The 22,596-nt window shown below is 48.2% G+C and overlaps 1 protein-coding gene across 11 annotated transcripts in view; it reads left to right on the top strand.

Annotated features, from left to right (window-relative positions):
* Positions 1 to 22,596, top strand: part of LOC144136175 (uncharacterized) — a 218,473-nt gene that overhangs the window by 3,490 nt on the left and 192,387 nt on the right. For all 11 annotated transcript variants that reach the window (XM_077668229.1, XM_077668228.1, XM_077668236.1 and 8 more), the window contains one exon: positions 12,418 to 12,510. In XM_077668229.1, coding sequence (XP_077524355.1) covers positions 12,418 to 12,510 — 93 coding nt within the window. The remainder of the gene's footprint in view (positions 1 to 12,417; positions 12,511 to 22,596) is intronic.

Here is a 22,596-nt window from a genome sequence, read left to right as displayed (position 1 = left end):
AATGCGCGGGTGCAACTATTTTTGCCAAAACTCGGCTATGCGTCCCGGTCAACGATGTCCGGAGGTGCAATGGGAAGGCCTCGTGTGCCTCGACAGAGTTCTCAAGCTCAACTGCAATTTCCCATTCTCTACCCCCTCAGTGCACATGGCCTGCTGAGAGCGGTGTGCATCTCATGTGCCATTTGCACCATTGTGTAGTTTTCGTTTTGCGGCGTGGTTTGGCCATTCAACAGCTTGTTTGGTGAGTTTTACTGTATCGATGTGCCACCGATTTCGAAGGCCAACTTGATTGACTGTGGTGGGAAACAGAAGCATAAGACAATTTCCACTGAGCGGAAGGCAGTCATGATAAGAGCAGTTACACTTGGTGCAAAGAAGTCTCAAGTAACGAAGGACTTGGGAATCGCTCTAAGCACGCTGTCTTCTACATCCTCGGTAGTCAAGACTCGATCAGTGGCGCTGTCGCCCCGGGTCCGAAAGGATTTAGGAAGAAGTTGACATTCCTGCCTTGGAGGCAGTTGAGAAAGTGTGCTTCAAATGGTTTTTGACAAAAAAAGCCAGGAGTCTGCAAGTGACTGGAGCAGTGCTTCAAACCAAAGCCAGAGGTTTCGCACGCATCGTGAGCTTCGACTGTTTTGCGGCTAGTGCTGGTTGGCCCCAGCATTTTAAGGAGCGTCACGAGATTGTCGGGAAAGCACTCAGCAGCGAAGCTAACTCTGTCGGCCAAGTGGTTGCTACAACATGGGTAAAAGAAAGCCTTGGACATCTGCTCGAAACATACGGTGAGAGAGCTATTTTTAATGCTGACGAAATCACTGTTTTTCGAGATGTTACCGCAGAAAACATTTGCTCTGAGAGGCAAGCCCTGTTATGGAGGCTATTGTGCTCTAACATGGATGGCTCGGAAAAGGTACCACCCCTCGCTGTAGTGAAAAGTGCTGCTTCAAAGGAAAGGGCAACCTCAAAATAAATACATGTCCAACTGTAAAGCATGGATGACTTGTGAGATCTTTGTGGATTGGCTCCATGCCTGGGACGAGCAATTGACAAAGAGAAACTGGAAGATACGCCTTATTTTAGACAACTCCACATATCACCATACACGTGCCTTACTTCAGAGCATTGAAATACGCTTTTTGCCGGCAAACTGCAGAGCAGCAATACAGCCTCTTGAGCAAGGTGTTATCATGTCATTCAAGGCAGGCGACTGAAAGTGGTTAATTGATAGGCTCTGGCAAAACCTTCAGCTGAAGCGCGAGATTGACCTATATAGAGCCATTGAGATGCTGCAGGCTACACTGCTTTTGCCATGCATCATTTCATGCCAGCACAAGGGACCTTGGCAGTGATTCACCGTAACGACTAACCACGCCTGAAGAAACTGTCGCGTCTGACCAAGTCGCACCGTCGTGGAAAGCACTTTGTGATGTCGACATCATGTCTGACTTAGAATCTTTCTGCGGCAAGTGAGTGCTGATGTGGACACAGTGACCACCAAGGAGTTAACCGACGACATTGTGTGTGCTGTAAATGGACCGCTTGATGAAAGCGCTGATGAGGGGGCCGAAGAGTGCAGACCATCGTACACTTGCAAATTCGACGTACCAACATCATTGCAGGCGCTGGATGTGGTGGACTTGTTGCGCCGCCGCTACTTCAGGGCGCTTGAAGATGGCAAGGACGATTTTGAAATGATGGCTGCAGCTGCGAAGGCACTTTCTCTTGAGGAGACTCACCAGATACAAATCGGGGACTTTTTTTGCACCAAAGTGAGTTGAATCATGTTTTATATAAGCCACCGATACCAAAATGCAGAATGCTTCCCCGCATTACGCCACAAAAAGTTTGACGAGTCAGTCAGTGACGTCAGTAGGGTCACCTGCACCTGAAGCAGTGGCTAGTATATCGCGTCGTCCCCCTGAGGGCACTTCTTGATCATCGTGCTCCGTGTGAGTGTTGGGCACTGCATGCTCCATATAGGGTCGCCTATGGTTCAAGTACCGCAGCAGGTACGCTCAAAAATCTCATTATCGAGAAGTGTGATCATCGGCTAAGTTTTAACTTGCTTTTTATATGCTCAAGGAGGAGATCATTCACTTATTGTTACAGCACTCAGAAACTCGCTCTAAAAGTACTGTTTCGAGAAACATATAAAACAAAATCAAAACAAGTCGACAAGATTGAAGGTTTTCTTCTCTTCATTTTTTTTCCCCGCCGTTTCTGAGGTCCTCTTGAAGGAAACAGCCATGAGGTCCTGCTGGTGGAGCAAGAACGGAGCTTTAAAAATTGCATCTCCATTTTATTTCTTCAGGGGATGTCGTAATTAGTTCATTAAGAAAACTGGGAAAAGTGTGCGCAGTCGTCTTGGCAGTTAATGTCCATACCATTCACTGTGTATACTACGAAACACCGTGTCAGTGTCATTTAGCAAGTGTCAGTCCTTTACGCCTCGGTTCATTTCATATTCGGAAATAATGTGTGAATTGGTGGCTCCTTGAACATTCAAAGAAAACGTCACACTAACACCACACTTATTTTGTTCATGCCAATTAACAGACGAGGATAAAGAATTGAGGCGCTCATGACAAAAATTTTCAGCATACTTGATCAAGTGCACACAATGAACCTATAGTCCCTTATTTTTATGCGACTTTCGTTTTAATTATTTTATCCCACCTGTTTTGCTGTTTTTTCACTTGTACAGCTAGGACATATTGTCACAAATGGGTTGCAGAATCAAAAGGCTAGGCACAGGCCTCAAGGAATCAAGCAGTGTTCCAGCTGCAAAGAGCATGCGCGTCTCACTTCTCTATCCTCAAGGCGCTGCCCGGGGACACCTGGCGGCATTATTCCCCCTCCCCCTCCAAAAAAAGGAAGCAAAAACGTGGGCGCACTTGTGGCGAACGAGGTGCCCGTTACTGCGTAAAGTACGGCTTCATACGCAGTACGTGCACGACCTCAGGCTGCGGTCAACGGCGCGAACTGGGCAGAGTGTCATCGGGAAGGACTTCATACGTCACATCCGTGATGCGGCGCAGCACTGTGTAGGTTCCAAAGTAACGGCTCAGGAGCTTCTCCGACAGGCCGGGGCGACGTACCGGGGTCCATACCCACACTGTCGTCGGGGTGGTACTCGAGGTGGCGATGTCGTTGGTTGTAGCGTTCTGCATCCATTGCCTGCTGCCGGCGGATATGCATACGAGCCAGTTGGCGGGCTTCCTCTGTGTGCCGGGTAAATTCCTCGGCGTCTGGCGTGAGCGCCTGGTCGTCATAGGGCACGGAAGCATGGCGTCGAGCATTGTTTGGACATCATGCCCATAGACGAGGCGAAACGGTGTAAATTGAGTGGTTTCCTGAATCGCCGTGTTGTAGGCAAACGTCACATATGGGAGGATCTCGTCCCAAGTCTTGTGCTGTACGTCAACGGACATTGCGAGCATGTCTGCTAAGGTTTTGTTGAGGCGCTCCGTGAGCCCGCTTGACTGCGGGTGGTATGCAGTAGTCTTGCAGTGGTTCGTGTGACTCGGCTGGAACACCTCGTGCACGAGCTGCGCTATAAACGTGGTGCCCCTGTGGGTGATGATGGAGGACGGGGCGCCATGTCGTAAAACAATGTGGTGTATGAAGAAGCGCGCTATTTCAGAGGATGTACTGCGCGGCACCGCCTGGGTTTCCGTATAGCACGTCAAATAATCAGTCGCAACTATAATCCACTTATTGCCAGAAGACGACACAGGGAATGGGCCCAGAAGATCAATGCCGACTTGGTCAAAAGGTGTGCGAGGTGGCGCAATTGGTTGGAGCAAACCTGCGGGCTTGAACGGTGGTGACTTACGACGCTGGCACTCACGGCAACCTCTGACGTAGCAGTGGATGGTCTTTGCAAGTTTAGGCCAATAATAGCCCTGACGCACTCTAGCTAGTGTGCGTGCAAGTCCCAAATGGCCAGAGGTGGGCTCGTCATGACACGCCGAAAGGATGTCATCGCGGAGGTCTGATGGCACGACTAGGAGGTAGGGCCGGTCACTGTTGCTGGAGTTTTTCTTGAACAGTATGCCATTGCGAATGCAAAAAGAGGACAAGTAGCGAGAAAAGTGTCGAGGTACGTTGGAAGCATGGCCCTCCAGGTGATCCATGATAGACCGCAGGTCAGTGTCAGCACGCTGCTTTGCCACTAAGTTCGAACTGCTGATCACACCTAGGAAACGATTGTCATCCTCTGCGCTGTCATCAGCTTGCTCGATGGGTGCGCGTGAGAGCATGTCGGCGTCTTCGTGTTTACGTCCGGACTTATAGGCAATTGTGTAATCAAATTCTTGAAGGCGAAGGCTCCAGCGTGCTAGGCGGCCTGATGGGTCCCGGAGATTGGTAAGCCAGCACAAGGAATGGTGGTGGTTGACCACTTTAAAATGATGACCATAGATATAAGGCCGAAATTTCAGCGTGGCCCAGACGACAGCGAGGCACTCCTTTTCCGAGGTGGAGTAGTTGATTTCGATGCGCTAGAGTGTGCGACTAGCATACGCAATCACACGTCCCACGCCTTCTTGATGTTGAACGAGGACGGCACCAAGCCTGATGTTGCTAGCGTCGGTGTGTATCTCGGTAGCAGCCTCCTCATCGAAGTGAGCCAGCATGGGTAGTGTGCAGCCGTTTGCGCAGCTCTGTAAAAGCAGCCTGTTGCTCGGCAGTCCAGACGAACGGTGTATTGTCACGTGTTAAACGGGTGAGGGGTTCAACGATCTTGGAGAAGTCGGCGATAAAACGACGGTAGTAGGCGCACAAACCTAAGAAGCGCTTGAGCGTTTTCTTTGTAGTAGGACGGGGAAACTTGGCTACGGCGGCAGTTTTCTCGGGATCAGGTCGTATGCCATCGGCGCACACAACATGGCCGAGATACTTGAGCTCTCTGTAGCCAAAGTGGCATTTCTCGGGTTTAAGTATCAAGTCGGCCATCTGCAGGGTATCCAACACGGTCCGCAGGCGATCAAGGTGTTGGTCGAAGGTATCTGAGAACACCACCATGTCATCTAGGTAAACTAAACAGGCTTGCCGTTTGAGGCCAGCCAGCACAGTATCCATCATGCGCTGAAACGTCACTGGTGCAGAGCAAAGGCCGAAGGGCAACACCTTAAATTCATATAGGCCGTCGGGTGTGATTAAAGCCGTTTTTTCGCGGTCACGTTCATCAACCTCAATCTGCCAATATCCGGTGTTGAGGTCGATCGACGAAAAATACTTGGCGCGGTGAAGTCTGTCGAGCGAGTCGTCAATGCGGGGCAGAGGGTAGACGTCTTTTTTCGTTATGGCGTTCAGCTTACAGTAATCCATGCAAAAGCGCAGTGTCCCATCCTTCTTCTTAACAAGCACGACAGGCGACGACCACGGGCTCTTAGAGGGCTGAATAATGCCGTCTGCAAACATCTCCTTCACCTGCGTTTGGATAGCGTCGCGTTCCTTTGGGGAAATGCGGTCCGGCTGCTGTCGTATGGGGCGAGCGTCATCGGAAGTGATGATCCGATGCTTCGTGATCGTCGTTTGCCGCACTTTCGAGGAGGATGCGAAGCAGGTTTTGTACTGAAGTATTAGGGCGCGGAGGTCACGCTGTTGAGTCGCTGAGAGCCCGGAGCTAATATTGATGCGATCCAGGGACGTCTCCGGGCGGTCCATGGCCTCGGACGCAAAGCACTCAGTAACATCGGCCAATTGGTCGGCCCACGTGACCGCAGTAGCTCGGAAATGGTGAAGAGGTTCACTCATAAAATTAGTAATCAGGAGTTCCGACCGACCGTCACGGAGGTGGGCAGCACTTCGGGCCGCGCAAATGCCATGTGTCAGCAGCAAGGAAAAGTTGCCCTCGGCGACTGCAGGTCCATCACGTAGTCCATCATTGCGTTCGACGCTTGAAAAAACACTGGAGCGCGGCGGGATCAATACACTTTCAGTGGAAATACGAAGGGCGGAGCTGCGTGGCCGAACGTCGGAAGTGTCGTCAGCTTTCGCTGTCGAAAACGTAATGGTTCTGTGCCGCAGGTCAATAACAGCACCATTCTCACGGAGAAAATCTATGCCCAAAATCAGGTCACGAGAACAGTCGCGGAGCACCAGGCAGCTAACTATGAACGTCGAGTCTCTGATCTGGACCCTAGCCATGCACTGTACAAGCGGAGTAATGATATGGCCGCCCGCCGTCCAGATCTGCACGCCAGAGCAAGGAGGGTGTATTGATAGATCACTGAGGATTTAAGACAAAAGTTCTGTCATGCATTTATAAGTGCAAGCTGTAAAAAAAGAATTGGGGCTGCGATTCTCATGCATGTCGTTTTTCTCAGCATCTAATTCCTTTAAAAAATTTAAATTTGTGCTTCTCAGCAGAAACCTTTATTTCTCTAGATGAAGAAGCTACATAATACAAAGCTTTGTTGAAGACCCTATCTTCAGATATCTAATCTGGGCACTTTCTTACTGTGTGCGTGAAGCAAAAACTTTGAACCGGTATAATATAGCGACACAAATGCCATGCGCTGCTCCCTTGTTTGCACGGCATTTGTAGAAAGGCATAAAAAAGTTTGTGATCAATTCGAACACCCTGAATGAGTAACTCCTTTATTAACTACTCTAGCAATTGCATTGTTTGCGAAAATAGCAACAAAGAAAACCGCACAACTCCGGTGCAGCCCCAGTGTCACTGCACCTGCCACACACCGAGTGGCGAATGCAGCATTCCTGTTGCATGTTGCAGCCTCTCTTGGGAGCCTGTGGCAGTCATCGCAGAAGCGGTCTGCCCTCCACTACTGGTCGTCGACACAGCCCAGTATTCAGAGCATTCTAGTCCAAGTGTGTGAAAACACGTGTACTGATTGCACAGGATTGATCAAGGACAACCCAAGTGGTGAAGCATGCAAGGCCAACTCAAACACGCAGAAAAAACTGAACTTGTATAAGTGGGAATGACCAAGAACAAATAGACAACCATTCAAGACAGTTTAAACTACTTCATAGTGGCTAAAGTACATCTGCAGCCGTGACAGTGTACAAATATTTAATAATGCAAAACAAATACTTTCAGAGCGTCACTTGATACATATGGTGGTAAGTTGTTTACTCCAGTATGTTAAACCAGTGTTAGGGAGCTGAGCTTGTCTGTACAGATTGAGAAAAGTGTGCTGCTAATATTGTATAATTTTGTTCTTTTGGTTATGTAGCAGTGTAAATTCATTCCTGCTTGGGCCCTGCAGTATTCTGAAATAAATAAATAGTAGCAGGTCAGTCCAAATAAAGTGTTGGAAGTTATTGTATGGTAGCTGTAGTAAAGTGTGGTCTAGAAATAAAGCAAAGGATGAATTCTTTACAGAGGGGGAAAACAAACCTAGACCAATCCATGAAAGGAGGATGAAAGGGGGGGGGGGCCCTCATTCCTTCTGCCACAGGCCAGTGCTACCGGCCTACATGTTTTTTTTTTTTATACACAAGTATGCTTCTTTTGTCTGCTGAGCAGTTTTAGGTATGTGTAAACCACAGGCAGGTTTTAAATTTGAGCAGGCTTGTAATTTCATGATGTTGTCCCAGAGATATAGCATTGAAGCATTTTTAAACAGGGACCAGTTCTGTTTTGTGTATTTTATTTCTAATGTTATTTATTTGGGCCATCAACCATTGAATATTATTGTTTATTATTATTGGTAGAAATGGTCGTTAGCTCAGCTTTCAATTATTTTTGTAAATGAGTCTTTATTGTTGAAGACAGTAGCCACATCAAGAACTGGTCTCATCATGATGATAATGCGCAACTGAGCTTGCTCGGCCTAGGAGGCTGAGCTGGCGCATTTGACTGTATCCTACTAAGTGAATATTTACACGTGGAGAACTTTTAGTATAATTGTACTAGCCTGTGATTGCCAGTGTCCTCCGGAACCCTCACGGTAATGGCTTTAGGAGGAGTGGTGCTAGTTGAGTGGCCAAGCCACAAGCAGGTTCCTTGATGGCTTGATGCGGTGGTAAAGAATTAAGAATCAGAGGAAGTCTCATCATTCCTGTTTCATTCTGCATCAGTTGTAGGTACAAATACAATGTAGTAAGGGTGTAATTACTCACTGACATCATTGACAAAATTACTCTTAACTACGAGGTTTCTGAGAAAGTTGTATAGCTTCTCTTTGTAGCCATCTGCGCTCGGGTGGATGTCAATGAGTAATTACTCCCTTATTACAAACATACTCCTCCTTGGGGGATTCCCCTAAAAACATTTTACCAACAAATACAATGCCATTGAATACTGTGGTAAATCTGAATTACCGCTAAAAAGGCAAGTGCTCAAGGAAGCTTGTTAAGTTTTTACTGTTCAGTGGAAAAATCAGTTTTTGATAGCAAGGTCTGGACCACTGCTATCATAATGCAACCTCAGAGGCTTTAAAGGGGAAGTGCAATGGTTTTTCGAGAATTCAAATCTATGAAGCTTCTTGGTAAAGCATGCAAAGTAGTTTTGTGCTAGCACTTAAAATGGTGACGTTGTCACCATTTAAAATCTCAATGATGTTCAGGCTTCTCCTCACTCCATTGGAGGTGTGCAGGGAAACTCGTGACGTCGTTGCTGAAATTTCAGATGTCCAGTGCCTTCGTCTACACGCTGCCGTGCGTTTTATTTTTCTGCCATACAATGCTTTGTGAGCTTCACTTTCAACGGCATTCATTTTCTTCCTTGAAACAACCGCTTCTTCTCTGGAAACTTACCGTCGATGCAGCGCTGCATAGAAGCCTGAACACTGATGCTGCTTTAGTTGGTGATTAAGTCACCATTTCAAATGTGAGTGCAAAAGGATTTCACAAGCTTTACCTGCAAGTTTCACACATTCGACCTGTTTAAACTCTGTTTTAATTCTGACACCTGTTCAGTTGCATGTTAAGGAATACTTCTAAATGTGCAGAAGCTGAGCTTAGACTACAATTTTTTTTTTTTTTTTTAACGGAATAGCATTTAGGTTGTCGTCTTGCTAAAAACACAGGCTTTCTCTGTAATGAAATTCTGTGATTTTTTGAGAAGGTCGTTACTTCATAAGCACCATCAATTTTGAAAAACTGAGGACTAGAACATTTGAGTACTGTCCTTTTGATTGTCATATGGGATTATTCTACCCCGGTCCAGTCACCCACTTTAATTCATCGATTAATCCCAAATGATCCCATCAGTTTTATGAAGGGGGCCTACTTCCAAAATTTGGGGGGTCCTTTGATACATTTGGGGATGGGCCAACATCCAAATGCTATGTCTTGTTCTTCTTTTTAAGTTTTTTTTTGCATGATTCCAAATGGTTAATTGGTTTTTTTTTTGGGGAAAGGAAATGGCGCAGTATCTGTCTCATATATCGTTAGACACCTGAACCGCGCCATAAGGGAAGGGACAAAGGAGGGAGTGAAAGAAGAAAGGAAGAATAGGTGCCGTAGTGGAGGGCTTCGGAATAATTTCGACCACCTGGGGATCTTTAACGTGCACTGACATCACACAGCTCACCGGCGCCTTAGCGTTTTTCCTCCATAAAAACGCAGCCGCGGTCGGGTTCGAACCCGGGAACTCCGGATCAGTAGTCGAGCGCCCTAACCACTGAGCCACCGCGGCGGGGATTCCAAATGGAATCATTGGGACTGGGGCAATGCGAAGTACTTAGGATTTGTGATTTCTTTGAAACTAAATAACAACATCTTTGAAACTTAACTTGTCTCTGTTGGAGCAGAGGATGCCACAGGTCTTACCAAGAATATGCAAGAAACGACGTGACGCACATCTTGTACCTCTGTTGTTTTCTCGTGTGCAGGCCGGTGTACGGTCCTATGAACGCTGAATTTTTGAGTTGGTTGAAGACAAGCACTGGTTCTTTTGAGACATGCCGTGTAAGAGGCAGGGAAATCACGCTGCCAGTACCCACATTTCCAGCCTTGAAATCTCAGAATGTACTAACTGCACAAAATAAAAATTTGTAATGTGAATAACTCAAAGGTTTAGTCGATTTGGAAGCGTTTGAAGTATTTGTGCGGTGAAGATGCTCCTTTCAGTGTGGATTCCTATTCATGATTTGTCCCCTTGTGCAGTAGTATTGTGCTGCATCCTCACTCCGGATTTTTCTGTGCTGGCTCAATTTTTGTGGTGCTCTGCTGCTGATTCGAGAGACTCGGGTTGGATCCCGGCCATGGCGGTTGAATTTGGACGGAGGCAAAATTCTAGAGGCCCGTGTACTGTGTGATGTCGGTGTCTGTTAAGGAACCCCAGGTGGTTGAAATTTTTGGAGCCGTTCACTACGCCGTCCCTCATAGCCTGAATCAGTTTGGGACGTTAAACCCACATAAGCCATAAACCATGAACACTAACTGTTGGGCAAGATGGTCGGCTGTTCGGAGGTCGAAAACTGTACGGCTTTCAACCTTTGGTGTAATTGCGCTGCCATTTGGTTCTGCATTGTCCTTTAGTTTTCAGTTTGTTGGCATGGACAATGTTCTGTAGAGTTTCAATTCTTTTGTGTTGTGATCTACCTTTGAGTTATTGCTGATCTACTTGCGATGAATGCTAATTCTCCATCGGATGAATTGACACCTTAACATGTCTGGTGGGCTGCTCTTGAAACTTCCTTCTTTCCGTATGAAAAGTGGTTGGGCTGAATGTACGTGTCTTCTTCGGAAAAAAATGTTTGTTGTTATGTATAGACTGCGAAAGAGGCAACATTTACACGACACAAGTGGTCACAAGCATCTCGGGTATGACCGTGCTGCTTATTCTACTATAGGGCCTCCACGTCCCAGTGATTCCATTTGGAATCATTATTATTTGTAAATATTTTAGCACTTGTAGATGTGTTTAGCTGAAAGAATTTATTTGGAGGAGTAACATGGGGCTTACTTGTACTCTTCCACATGATTAGAGAAAAACAAAAATGATTTTCTTCCTTCTACATAATGCAAGGGAGGACGTGGCATCGGACGATGGCGACAGCAAAGTGCACGCAGTTTCTTTAACCCTGTCGTATGTACTAGCGTACGTCAGTCTTGTGAAAGGCCGCTAAAATGTGTAGATGAGTTGCGAATTGTTGGAACTACTGCTGCGAAAACAGCAGGACTTTCTCGCTCAATTAAACACTGGTGGCTCCTAAATATGGTGATTCCAGTTGGAATAACTTGGCCTGAAAGGGTTCCTTTAAAGGGGCCCCAAGCTTTTTGGTCATGAGTACAAAACACTGATTCTGTCAGGTTTTGCATTGTGCCCTTACCGGAGCTATTTTATGTTTTGTAAAAATGTGTTGTGCTTTTCTGTCATGCGAAAAGTCCTTCCTACAACTGGGATGTGTGTGTCAAGCAGGCGTTGTTAAAGTTTGGTAAGGGATTCCAAGGGCCATGGCACTATTGGTTTGTGATATCACTAGAAACTGTAGGTGTTTTTCACAGAAGGGCAGCGTGAGGCTGCACAATGATGAAGGGACGTCATGTTCAAGTTGAGGCATCGCATGTGTCAGTGATTTGTGGTCAAACTTGTGAGGGTCAATACAATGAGCGGTTCTCAGTGGACACCTCTGATCCTAGGTGCTATTCTGTAGCAGTGCAAAGCAGATAGGAAATCGCGTGATTTTGCAGTTGGGGTTTGCATGGGTGTCTCCTGGGGTTTATGGCACAGTAGCAGTAACAGACTATCAAAATGTGCCATTTTTTTTCCACCGATTATGCCATCATGTGGCAGACAGGCTATCAATAGAGCATGCTAATCAGCCAAGAAAGGAGCAGGGCGGCTAAGAGGAAGGAAGTTTTTTTGTTGTTGCTATTTTTGCCGGCCCTCGTTTGTGGGCAACGAAGAGCAACCTGCGCTGCCTCTCATCCAGTGGCCATGTGCACTTGGTGCATATGGCAAGTTGCCACAGCGGGATGCCTTTTACTCGGACGGCTGAAGGGGTCTCGGGTGATGGGGCATAATCACTCGACGCTCTGCCTGATAAGGCCCTGCATTGATTCTCAGAGACAGTGCAGGTTTTGTCAGAAATGTGCAGCACCCAAGATGCTTTTCTTTTCCCTGGGGGTTTCTCAAGCATGGGAGGAAGACCTAAGCTTTGGAGGAGTGAGTCCATCGCTTTTTGGCGTGATTGAGAAGTGAACCAGGTGGGCTGGGAATATGGCTGTACACCAGATTCAGCTCTAATGCAAGTACAAAGCATGACAAGTTGAACAGATTTGCACTGCTAAAATAAAAAAATACTCTGCGCACAATGCATTGTATGGGCTACCTGCATTACAACTGCACTAGGTGTAAAGCCCTTGGCAGGTATCCGTTTGGTTTGGATGCTTCTGAAGGGAATTTGTTGCTTTGGTCGGGTGGCCTGATTTTTTCTGACATTGCTGTTTAATAAATTGCATCTCCCATTCATTGAATGCGGCTTCTGGTTGCAGATGCTTGCTTACCTGGAGGCTTTCACCCAGAGTGTAACGGCAAGGACGTGCGAAATCCAGAAGCAGCTTGAAAGCCTTGTTTACGAAACGCAGGTGAGTGCTTCACTAGTCGGAGGAAAAGCGCTCTAGTGGCCGTGAATAGGGCTGCTGTTCAGACATGCTTTGCTCGTGAACTCATCCACATGTGCTGAGCATGGCGTTTCATGCGTGCTGATGAATTACAGTCTAGCTCACTTACAACAAACATGACAGTCATACACCATTCATTCATTATATTAATTAACACTGCGATTTGGGTTAGTTGGTAATGATTCATTGTGAAAAACAGCGCGGGAAAACAGGACACACGAAAACAGAGACGCAACACAAGCTGTTCTTTTTTTTTTAAAAAGACATAGCGCATGAAGACAGGACAGTGCAGAGACAACACAGGACGAGCGCTAATTGACAACTGCAGGTTTATTTGAAATCCACACTCGAGGAAACCAGTGCGCCTGTTCAGCCACGCAGCTATGTCTGTCTTTTTCAAAAGTGATGCATTAACAAGCCCAAAGTTCTACCTTATTAACAAGCTCTGTGCTTGTGTTGCGTCTCTGTTTTCGTGTGTAAGTGGACTCGTCATAATATAGGTGACAACTGCAAGGTGAGCTTTCGTGTTGTGCTGTCTCCATGGTATCTCTGAGTTGTCATTGCTGTCCTCGTCCTCGTCGCCACCACCGCCGCCGCCGTCGCGTTTTCTGCTGCCCCCTGCTATGCTTGCTTTCTCCTGGAATCCACTCCGTTACCCTTAAGGACTGATTCCTGACTTCAACTAGGATGTCATTAACCTGCGTTTGCTCCCTCAGCCACTCTGCCTGCTTCCGGTCTCTTAATGTTACGCCTATAATGTTGCATCTATAATGCCGTCTTTGCTGAGCGGTGGGAACTTTTCTCAGATCATGCCTATGTGCTGCACCCATGGCAGCTAGTTTTTGCACTCGGGGAACATTCCACACTGAGACACTTGACGGAACTACCCTGGACACAGTGCAAAAGAAAAGGTCTCTTTGATAAGCTCATACATAGCGCTACCTGTGAGCTGCAACTGCCTATCTGGTCTTGGTTGAAAACTGTATAAGTGTACATATTTAACCAAATGGGCACTCTTTCAGCTCGTAAAGTTTATTCTGGCTTTAAGGAATCTGCGTTCAGTGTATGCAGAGCACATGATTACTGACGAAAGCACACCAGCGTAGTATCAGATTTCCTCTCTTCCAATAGTTCTGTTCAGGTGCAACAAGATTCTCTTATGAACCGCTATGAAAAGATTCGCGGGGTCCCAAGTTTCAAGCGTAAGACAGGCACCACTGACGACCATCAGTATGCTGCTTCTCCTCTTTACCTCAAAGTCGTAATTTGAAGCGGGTAAACCTCATAGTTATGTGCACAGAAGCAGTGGTGATGTGCACCAGCAGTGGATGTTATTTTTAACACGACAGTGTTAAGGATCCCGTTCAGTGGAAGAGGCGGAAGTGGAGTCACTGACTGGACCCGTTGACGCTATCGCGTCATACCCTTAAAGACTGAGCTTAAGTATCACCCCAACTTTTAATGTGAAACACCGTATGACCCATTAGCACAAAACGGGACTGCCACCATCTATGGCATGAAACTCGGATGATGCAGTATGCCTGTACAACGTCACAACGCATGTAAGTGAACGTGTATAGTCGTGAATGATGAAACATAATGTACAGTCGTCCACACACACCTCTGGAGCACTCGACTTGTGGAGCGGGCATTATACTTGCATCATTTATGAGTGGCCCATGGCTCGGACATTAGCATGTATAGAGGTCAACTCATCGTGTCTTTAAAAGGTATTGGTTTCCCGTCAGACAGTGCTAATTGTCATGAATTGATTGAATTGATTGATTGAAAGAGCTTTATTTCTCTACAAAGCGAGGGGAGACTGGGACTAAAGGCCCAGAGAGCCTGACAAAGATCCCAGCCTCCTTATATACACAGTTACAGAAGTGGTGATAGTGTATTCAAATGCATATACATAAAAGGCACATCTCGAACAGCAGAACACAGTTACAGTAACAAAAGTGATTGTAATATTGTCACGGGTGGTACAGCTCGGTTGGATACGTCAAAGTAGGTGACTGCAGCGGACGTCAGTAGCAGTCCCAAAAGCGGAGCATTCGCAGCCAGACACTTCGGCTTCTTTTTCTAAGGCCAGCTCGCGCGCGCATTCCGCGCTCTCGTGGTTCTAGTAGAACGACGGCGATGAATGGGCGGTGTCATTACTCCCCGGCAAAAAGAAGCATCGTCCCGATGCTGGGAGTGAGTGGAGAGGTCGGAAGGACTGAACGGGGTTAGTGGGCGAGGCTACCGATCGTGATAAGGCTTCAGGCGGACCACGTGAACCACTTCAGGGCACGGGGACCGTCGGGACTTCTGAAATCCATCGGGAATGACCTCGTAGTTGAGGTCGCCCAATGACCTGACCACGCGGTATGGTCCGAAGTAGCGATGGAGTTTTTCGCTCAGTCCTCGTCGCCGAATGGGGAACCACACCCACACACGGTCGCCAGGCGCATAATGGACGTCGTGACGGCGCCGATTGTAGCGATCTGCATCTCGAAGTTGTTGATCCTGAATTCGAACTTTGGCCAGTTGGCGAGCAGCTTCGGCGCGTTCCGAAACGTGTAGGTATCAGTGTGAAGGCTAGAGTCGTCCAGATGTGGTAACATTGCGTCGAGCATCGTCGTCACTGCACGGCAGTAGACGAGTTGGAATGGGGACATCTGCGTTGTTTCTTGCATGGCCGTATTGTAGGCGAAGGTGACATAAGGAAGCACTTCGTCCCACGTTTTGTGTTCAATATCGACGTACATGGAAATCATGTCAGAAAGGGTTCGGTTCAGTCTTTCAGTCAACCCGTTCGTTTGAGGGTGGTACGACGTTGTTCGGCGGTGGTCGGTATGACTGTAAACCAAGATCTCCTGCAGCAGCTCAGCCATGAACGCAGGGCCTCTGTCAGTGATCAGCACTTCAGGTGCCCCATGGCGGAGTACGATCTGATGCACGAAGAACTTGGAGACTTCTAGAGCGGTGCCGCTGGGTAGAGCTGACGTTTCTGCATAGCGGGTAAGGTAGTCCGTCGCGACAATTATCCATTTGTTGCCAGAGTTCGAACGTGGGAACGGACCCAGCATGTCCATTCCTATTCGTTGGAAGGGCCTTGTGGGTGGTCTAATGGGCATCAAGAACCCAGCTTGTTTGGTTGACGGTACCTTGCGACGCTGACAGGCTCGGCACGTTCTGACGTAGTGAGTGACGTCAGCACGGAGACGAGGCCAGTAGTAATTCTCTTGGATTCGGGCTAGCGTACGGGCTATGCCCAAATGTCCAGAAGTGGGTTCGTCATGGGAGGCTTGGAGGATTTCATTGCGCAGGCTAGGTGGTACGACGATTAGGTATTGCGTATTGTTTGGAGCGAAATTTTTCTTGACGAGAAGACCATTGCGGATGCATAAAGCTGGCAACACGCGCCTGAAAGCGCGTGGGGCGGTCGTGTTGCTGCCGTTGAGAAAATCCATTACGTCTCGAAGTTCGAGGTCGGCGCATTGTTGGTCAGCGAGGCAGGAGGCGCTGAGAGCAGTCAGTAAGATGTCGTCATCATTACAGGCGTCGGTAGAAGGATCTACTGGGGCGCGGGACAGACAATCGGCGTCAGAGTGCTTGTGCCCGGATTTGTACACGACAGTCATGTCATATTCCTGGAGCCGCAGACTCCATCGGACGAGGCGAGCGGACGGGTCTTTAAGGCTTGCGAGCCAGCATAAGGCATGATGATCGGTCACCACCTTAAAATTTTTGCCGTAAAGGTACGGTCGGAATTTCGAAGTGGCCCATACAATGGCAAGGCATTCTTTCTCGGTAGCGGAATAGTTTGATTCGGCTGGTGACAAACATCGACTTGCGTAAGCGATGACCCGTTCTTGACCTGCTTGGATCTGGACCAGGACAGCACCTAAGCCGATGTTGCCGGCATCAGTATGGAGCTCCGTGTCGGCGTTTATGTCGAAGTGAGCCAGAACGGGAGGCGCCTGCAGGAGGCTTTGAAGGCTGCGGAATGCATTTTCTTGCGCTGCTTCCCATGTGAAAGGTGTGTCCGACCTTGTTAGGCGCGTCAGCGGCTCGGCAATGCGAGCAAAATCTTTCACGAAGCGACGGTAATACGCGCACAATCCAAGAAAACGGCGGACAGCGTTCAGCTCTTGCGGCGGCGGAAAATGGGCAATAGCTGTTGTTTTTTCAGGATCAGGCTGAACACCGGCTTGATTCACAACGTGCCCTAAGAACTTCAGCTCTGTATACGCAAAGTGGCATTTCTCATTTTTGAGCGTGAGTCCAGAAGACCTTATTGCTTGTAGGACCAATTCGAGGCGGTGAAGATGCTCCTGGAAAGTCGGGGCGAAGACGACAACATCGTCAAGATAGACGAGACACGTCTGCCATTTTAAATCGGCAAGGACGGTATCCATGAGGCGTTGGAAAGTTGCCGGTGCAGAGCTCAGTCCAAAGGGCATGGCCGTAAATTCATACAGGCCATCTGGAGGAATAAAAGCTGTTTTTTCACGGTCCCGCTCATCGACCTCAATTTGCCAGTAACCTGACTGGAGGTCCATCGAAGAAAAGTATTCAGCGCTACAAAGGCGATCCAGAGCGTCGTCGATCCGGGGGAGAGGATAGACATCCTTTTTGGTGATTTTGTTTAAGCGACGGTAGTCTACACAGAACCGCAATGTTCCGTCTTTCTTCTTCACAAGGACGACTGGCGCTGCCCAGGGACTCCGGGAAGGACGAATTACGTCGTCGCGGAGCATTTCCTTGACTTGGCGGCCAATAGCGTCGCGTTCAGCGGGAGACACTCGGTAGGGGGACTGTCGGAGAGGGTGCACGTTATCGTCCGTAATAATGCGATGCTTCGCTAGGTGAGTTCGTCCAACACACGATGATACCGAGAAGATGTCGCCGTAGCGCAGAAGAAGATCTTTAACTTGTTGTTGCTGCGTCGGGGAGAGTGCTGGATTGACGTCGAACGTGAAACCAGTGACTGGGCTCTGCTCTTGCGACAACGACATTGTGGAAATACTGGGTGTGCTGCCGACATGGGCGATGGCATCAACGTGAGCCACAACGGTTCCCACGTTCAGATGTTGGTGTGCACCACCGAAATTGGTTATCAGCACTTCTGTTTCTCCGTTGACGAGATTAACGACTCCTCTGGCAACAGCAAGGCTCCTGGCAAAAAGCAAGATCTGGTTGCCTTCCGCGACGCCTTCGAAATTCCGCACAGTCTTGGCGCCGACAGAAACCATAATACTCGAACGAGGTGGGATGGTGACGTGGTCATCCAGGATGCAAAGTGCGGTCGGATGGTCTGGATCTCTGTGTATTGCGTTCTCTGTGGAGAAACACATGGCCTTTGACTGGAGGTCGATGACCGCTCCATTCTCGGTCAAGAAATCCATCCCGAGAATGACGTCATGTGAACAATGTTCGAGTATAACGAATGTTGCCAGGTAGGTTGCGCCTTGAACTGCTACTCTTGATGTGCAAGTCCCAGTCGGTGTAACTAAGTGCTAAGTGACCCCCGGCTGTACGAATCTGTGGGCCCATCCACGGAGTGGTGACCTTTTTCAGAGTGACGGCGAAATTTCCACTGAGGATAGAGTAATCCGCCCCTGTGTCGACGAGTGCAGTGACGTCTGTTCCGTCGAGGGAAATGCTCAGGTTTGCTGTCGTAGACGGCGTGTGAGCGGTATGGCGCGGTGTTCGGTCACGGCTGCGGTGCGGCGCGGGTTCATTTCGATACGTCAGGTGGCATTCCCGTCGAGTCGGCGTTTCACGGTGTTGGACGGCATTCGGTCGTGGCATCGGGTGGCCACCTAGTTGCGGCGTAGGAGGGTCTGTTACATTTCGTCGGTGAGCAACCTCCCCCTCAAAGGTTGCTGCTTTTAGTTTTCCTGGCGGGGGCTTGGCGACCTTCCCCGAGGAAAGTCACCGTAAGACCGACGACGTGGGGATGGCGACCTGCGGGTTCCACCGGCAGATTCGGCCAGATAATCGTTGATTTCTCTGGGTCGCTGCCCAGGCTGCGGACGTGGTGCATCTGCAGGGAACCCCGGCAGGCCCATCTGACGATACCTGCAGTTGCGGTACAGGTGGCCCGGCTCACCGCAGTGATAGCAGAGAGGACGGTAGTTGGGAGTGCGCCAGATGTCACTTTTACGGGGATACGATGGAGCAGGACGAGCAGGTGGTGGCGGCCGAAAAGAGGCCGGGGTTTCCTGAAGACGAGTCGGCGGCGGTTGTGCGCGACGAGCAACAGCGGCATATGTCATTTGCGGTGGAACCGTGGATGGCTGAAAGGGAGCTGGTGTTGCACCTCTTCCCGAATAACCTCGGATAGAGCAGTAACCGTTGGCGCAGGCGGCGTAGCCGGGAACAGCTTCTGGAGCTCCTCGCGAACGATAGCTCGTACGGTTTCGCGAAGCATGTGGGTGTTACTGATGTCTGTGGTTGCCGCAGTCATGGCCAAAGGTTGACGCTCGTATTGCCGCAACCGCATATCGAGTGTCTTTTCCATGGTGGTTGCCTCCGACAGAAACTCTGCGACCGTGCTCGGTGGATTGCGAACCAGTCCGGCAAAGATTTGCTCCTTGACACCTCGCATAAGGTACCGGAGTTTCTTCTGCTCTGTCATGTCCGGGTCAGCTCGACGAAATAACTTTGCCATCTCTTCGAAGTATACCAGTATGCTTTCATTTGGTAGCTGGGTTCGGGACTGAAGGAGCAGATCGGCCCGTTCTCTTCGAATCACCGTGGTGAAATCCTTCAGGAACTGGTCTTTAAATACGTTCCACGTCGTTATGGACGACTCCCGGTTCTCGAACCACGTACGAGCTGCGCCCTCCAGCGAAAAGAACACGTGTTGAAGCTTGGAGTCTTCCGCCCATCTGTTGTACCGGGCCACGCGTTCAAATTTCTCCAGCCAGTCTTCCGGGTCTTCGCCTGGAGAACCTTGGAAGATTGTTGGCTCCCGAGGCTGCTGCAGCACAACAGAAGGTGAACTAATCGTCGTCTGCATGCCTATTTCGGGCTGGACGGTCGTCGACGATGGCGCTGAACGAACCGCTTGGGTTGAGCGAGACTCCAGAAGCCCAAACTCGGGTTGAAGGCCTTGGAGCCGGCGGCTGCCGTGGTGTACAGGCGTCACCTCGATGGCAGATGACCCTCGAGGACTTGAATCCCTGCTTGCTGGGGGAGTCCGAGGCATGGAATGCGTTGCCCAGCACCCTCCACCAGATGTCACGGGTGGTACAGCTCGGTTGGATACGTCAAAGTAGGTGACTGCAGCGGACGTCAGTAGCAGTCCCAAAAGCGGAGCATTCGCAGCCAGACACTTCGGCTTCTTTTTCTAAGGCCAGCTCGCGCGCGCATTCCGCGCTCTCGTGGTTCTAGTAGAACGACGACGATGAATGGGCGGTGTCAATATTTGTTGATTACCTTAATCAAAACAAAAAACACATTCACAGTGACAAAAATGCAATGTATGTGTACTTCTTATGAGGAGGCATATATACATATATAGAGATGTAAAGACAATAAAGTAACAGTTTTTAGTTAAAGCAAATATTATTGGCAAGTAATAAGGCACTAGCTTTTTTTTTTTTTGAAAGAATCTTACGAGACATTGAAATCCAACAGTTCACCAAACTTAGTTATTATTTCTGTAGACTTATAAATGTTTGCTATGCATAATTTGTTCTTGTTTTTGGAACAAATCTGATATTGCTCCATAGAGGGTAACGAGATGTCTTATGACTGCATGTTTTAAAGAACAATTTTTACTTAAGTATGATAACCAGAAGCTTTTATCTTTAGTATATCTTGTCTGCATGGAGGAGAGAATAGCGTTGGAATAACAGAGATGTTTCAGGGTTTGTACAGACCGTTTTCGCGGCGAGGAGGAAGATAGCCTCGAACTCATTGCGCGCAGCTCCGCCCCGCTCCTGCTCTCTGGTATCTGCCGGCGGCAGGGGCACCGAGGCGTGGTGCACAGTATACGGGTGTGCTGCGCGGTCTTTTGCAGAACGAAAGAGTTGAAGCGTTTTGTGTCTAGATATTGCCATGAATTCAGTCCTATGGTTGTCCGGCTACCGCTGTGTGTGTGTGTGTTTTTTTTGTGTTGTTGTCGGCTGTAACAACAACTACCGGAAGTGTGAAAAATGACCTCTACAACAGTGCCAAGAGCATCGACAGCCGCGGCATGTGTGTAGGAACAGGCTGTTTCATTTGCACTACTTTGCAGATGAAGGGCATTTTTGAATTTCAAGCATCAACGAAACAAGTTTTATCCTGTCGGTCGTGTCCCATGCGTGCTCTCGACACTTTGTTGGTGAGAGCAGGTGTTCAAGAACGTTATTGCTCGGAAGGTACAATTGGCAGGAAAAGTTTACGGGAAGAGGGTGAGCGGAAAAAAATTATTTTGGTGCAGTCACATAAGCCGATCGCCTAGAATTTATGAAGGTATGAGAACATGCATGCTTCATCCCTGTTAATAATATAGTACGAGGCGACTGCAATTGGCCGCAAGGCAGCGATAGAACGTTTTTTTTTTCTTTCTGAAAACGTCCACCCGTTCATTTCTGCCACCTATAGTACGTGCGGATGCAGATATGTGAAAAAAAAAAGTAATTTGTTCGCACACGGGAATTTATCCGCATCAGTTGCATTAGAAAATCAGCGTGCATGAAGGTAACTTTGACATAGACCAAAATTTGTAGGAGGTGCACCATGAGACCTGACTACGTGCAGACATAAAAAAAGGAAGGAGATGCCCTGTTCTCGTTTTATTTTTCGTATGTGAAGGCATCGTGCTCTTAATGAGGGTTTGCATGAAAGATTTCATTGAGCTTTTTCGTCACTTTAAAATTGTGCCACAGTGTGCAGATCACAAAAGCACTGGGCTAGAGCTCACTGCCCCGTATTGTCAGTTGCTGATACATTTTAAAGAACACAGGTGTATCCCCTTCCTGTCTGGGTCTATATTTCAGTCATTCGGCATGACAATCGGTTTGTGACCGCAAGATGTTCTACTGTAAGAGTGACGGCAAGGGCGAAAAATTCGCTCCTGAGATATCCATGTCAGCCTTCATGAAACAAACTTGTCGCCGCTAGATTCTCATACAGTACACTGAGTGTATACATACTAGACCTACTTGACAAATAAAATGCGACTAACATCACACTTAAAACAGTCGTCAAAAACTGACTAGCTCCCCTAGCTTCCAACAATATTCCAAGCTGGTTACCCTAATCTATCTCTCAATTTCAGTCAGATATCACGGAAAGTCGCTTGAGAGTTGCCCTGCATCACTCCCTTGACCGTCTTTGCAACCAGCGCTGCGCCTACGCAGTTTTTCACCACGTAGGTTACACCAAACTTGTCAGTTTTTTTTTTTACCTGTGTCAGTTGTCATCATGATGGTGGAAATGCCTGCGGCACCATAATCCGCTGGTGTTCTGGCCATTTCTTGAGGGAATGATCTCATTGCTGCTTGAAAAGCTTTTTCTATCAGTACACAACTTTAGAACGCGAGAAAATCAATGCAGAAGCTCCGAACTGCCGATTTCTGCCATCTGCGTTTTGTTTGGTGTGTGCACCGTGAATGCGATCACACATACCAGCATGGCGATCGTTTGCAGACTAGACACTAGAAGGCGCCAGCGTCCCAATATGGCAGTGCCCATGATAAAATGGTCTATAGCCAAAGTGAACTAGCTGGGTTTTCCTATTAATGACACCGACAGATTTAGACAAGTCAGTGCATAACTGTTTGCTATGGGAATTCCATGATACGTAGATGCGCCTCAAACCATATGCCTAAGAATTTTTGTCCTTGACGCGATTAGGCCCATTGAAATTGATGTTAATATCACTGGTAATGATTTTGTTACGAGCCCTGAATATAATAAACATAGTTTTTGTGGTGTTTAATTCTACGCTATCTTTTAAAGCCATTCAGACAATTGACGGTGAAATCAAGTTCTGTAGTGTTCTGTGTTCTGTAGTTGTGTAGCCGCTGCGGTGCCTCAGTGGTTAGGGTGCCCGGCTACTGA

The sequence above is a fragment of the Amblyomma americanum genome, chromosome 6 (genome assembly GCF_052857255.1).
Source record: "Amblyomma americanum isolate KBUSLIRL-KWMA chromosome 6, ASM5285725v1, whole genome shotgun sequence".
In the NCBI taxonomy this organism is placed as follows: Eukaryota; Metazoa; Arthropoda; class Arachnida; order Ixodida; family Ixodidae; genus Amblyomma; species Amblyomma americanum.
Note: the sequence above shows the minus strand (reverse complement) of the source record. Positions and strands in the feature narration are given on the sequence as shown.